General features: G+C 41.9%; 1 protein-coding gene across 1 annotated transcript in view; it reads right to left on the reverse strand.

The window, feature by feature from the left end:
* LOC140937440 (cyclic GMP-AMP synthase-like receptor 1) overlaps positions 1–2500 on the reverse strand; it is an 8042-nt gene that overhangs the window by 4580 nt on the left and 962 nt on the right. The window contains exon 2 of the mRNA XM_073387006.1: positions 789–921. Coding sequence (XP_073243107.1) covers positions 789–900 — 112 coding nt within the window. The 5' untranslated portion in view covers positions 901–921. The remainder of the gene's footprint in view (positions 1–788; positions 922–2500) is intronic.

Genomic DNA, 2500 nt, shown 5'->3' on the forward strand with positions numbered 1-2500 from the left:
GCGCGCGTAAATCAAACAACTGGCTTGACCAATGGCAGAGCGGCAAATTGGGCACCGGAAGTCGTGTTTAGTCCTTTCCGCGCGCTTTCCCGTCGCCAACTGACGTTCCCGTTTTGTTGCTAAATCAGCCTAATATGTGACAGATAACGTCAAAATGTGGTAAGAACCAAAAACGTGGCAGAGGACCCGCAGGCTAGTGTGTCACTGATTTTCTTACCACATTTTAAAGTCTTCTGTAATCTATAATCTATTAAAAAAAAACGGCAAACTTGCCCCGTAATGGCTTGATTGTTCGGGATTTGAGCAGGTTTAGGCCATTTTTTAAGTCACAAACGCTACGTTCATCCTTGGTTTTCTTCCAAGCGTTTTTCAAGGCTTTGTCTTTCTCTAAGCACAGTAATCGCCCAAAACATTTTCTTAACTGCTAGTCTCTCATATCGTTGACACACGATGGCAACTTGTAAACAGCCCCTGCTAAACTTTTTTGAGGCATTGCTTAATTTCTAGCTTCTTAATTGCAGGTAAAGGTAATGAGAATAAAGGAAATGATAACTAAAGATAAAATATTTATCTTGACCTCTAATAAAATTCTTGTCGTTAGTTATTTACGAAATATACGTAAAATAGTGCTCAATAGATCTATGGGTTATTTCTTGTTCTCTGGAATATTCTGAAGGGCTTCTTTTATGTTTGATTTATGCTTTTAATATGCGAGGAGAACCCACAGAAGTTTCTGTCTACCGAGTTGCAAAAGCTGAAAAGATTAGGTTGGAGAGTTTCAAACTTACCTTTAAAGACCACTTGGCTTTTCCCCGGCACACTGGTACGAACAGGAATCCCGTTTCCAATACATAGTACAACGAGGGCGACAGCGTTGAAAGTAAATGTCGATATTTCCATCTTCGTTGTAAGAATCTGACACTGAAACGCAACAATAATAAGAAATAAGAGTCAGTATACGTCACTCCGCAACAGTATTTTCTCCCCAGATTTCAGGCGTCCGTCCGTCATTTCTCTTATCCAGCGCGCATGGTGCTGCGACAAGGATAAACGCGCATCCCATGATGGTTTTGCGGTTCCTTTTTGGCGCGAAAAAGTTCCGGATTGAGTCGAGGCAGTAATATTTCTGAAAGGTTAACACAACTCGATGTACTTGTTAGTCTGCTTACGGTAAAACAAGCAACAACAACGTGCAACTTTTTTGCAACACTGCTGCCAAACGAGTTGGAAAGCGATGTTATGTTACACCCACTTTAAAACCTGTCTTGCAACAAATCAGGTTGTTGCAGGTTGCGAGAAGTTGTTGCAGAAAGTAGAGAGCAGTTCTACTTTGTTCAAAAAAATCTGCAAAATGTTGCGTGTTTTACCGGCTTAAGACAAACTTGTATTTCGGCAAGCGACCAAACTTCTTTGTATGGTGTTATTCCCCAGAAATTTTAACCAATCTGAATTCAATGTTGTAAAACAAGTTTTTGTTGCCCTTTTCTCTGTAGCTTAAGGCAGGTGCCAAAGAGATTTCTCTTAGTCCTTATAACAAAATTAAAAGCTGAACGTGGAGGAGGCCGGGACAGAGTTCTAGTCCATTTGTAAGCATGATCTTGTCACCATGGAGGGCTTTCCCTTCACAGAATGGCAGGGGCTGCGATAACGGTGACGAAAAAACTGGTGTACATGGAGCACGAAATGTAGTTCAAATAAGGCGTAACCCCATAGCCTATATTGTTGATACAACCAAAGAGCACGTTTTGAAGAATAACATGATAGACGATCGGCTTGGTTTTCAGATTGATAATCAGGCACTGAAAAGGCTTATCACGAAAATTCGAGCTCGTTGCTGAATGGTCGGTGTTTCCAACGTTTCCTAGCCATCGCGTTAAACTTTTTACACGAAGTTTGTCATAGATCACTGTGCCTGTGATTGCCACTTTGAAAACGAGAAGGTAACTGGAGCCCCAATGTGTTCCGCAATAGCCCACGTTCGATCTATTAAAATGCTAACATTGTTCTGAGGCTTTCTGGTCATATTTCTATATTTGGTTTGATTTTCTTTGTGCTCAAGTCTCTTCTGGGAATTGCGAGACAATTTTGCGGTTTTGTCCCCAAAGCCTCAGAGTCATGTTAGAATTTAAATATATTGAACGCGGGCTATTGTTTTTGGGATCGTTATTGGCGACGGTCTGCCATTGGCAATTTTTTTTCCTGTCCCCAGTAACAGTCCAGAAGTCTTTGCAATAGCTAACTCGGCCCACTTTCCCTTTCGTTTCTAACCAACTTTAAAGGTCGGTGCACACTAGGCGACAAGTTGCAGCAACAAGTCGCGACGACAGATCACTCCGTGTGTACAGGTCCGGCGACTAGTAGCAGCAACATGTCGCGACGACACATCGCAGCGACAAATCGCCTCTTGTGTCCTGGAGAAATTTTGTGAAAATCTTTGTCACTGCAACAGAATTTTGTCGCCGCAACAAGGCGCACAAATTTTGTCTGATTTGATTTTTTG

Source organism: Porites lutea, chromosome 5, assembly GCF_958299795.1.
Source record: "Porites lutea chromosome 5, jaPorLute2.1, whole genome shotgun sequence".
Taxonomy (NCBI): Eukaryota; Metazoa; Cnidaria; class Anthozoa; order Scleractinia; family Poritidae; genus Porites; species Porites lutea.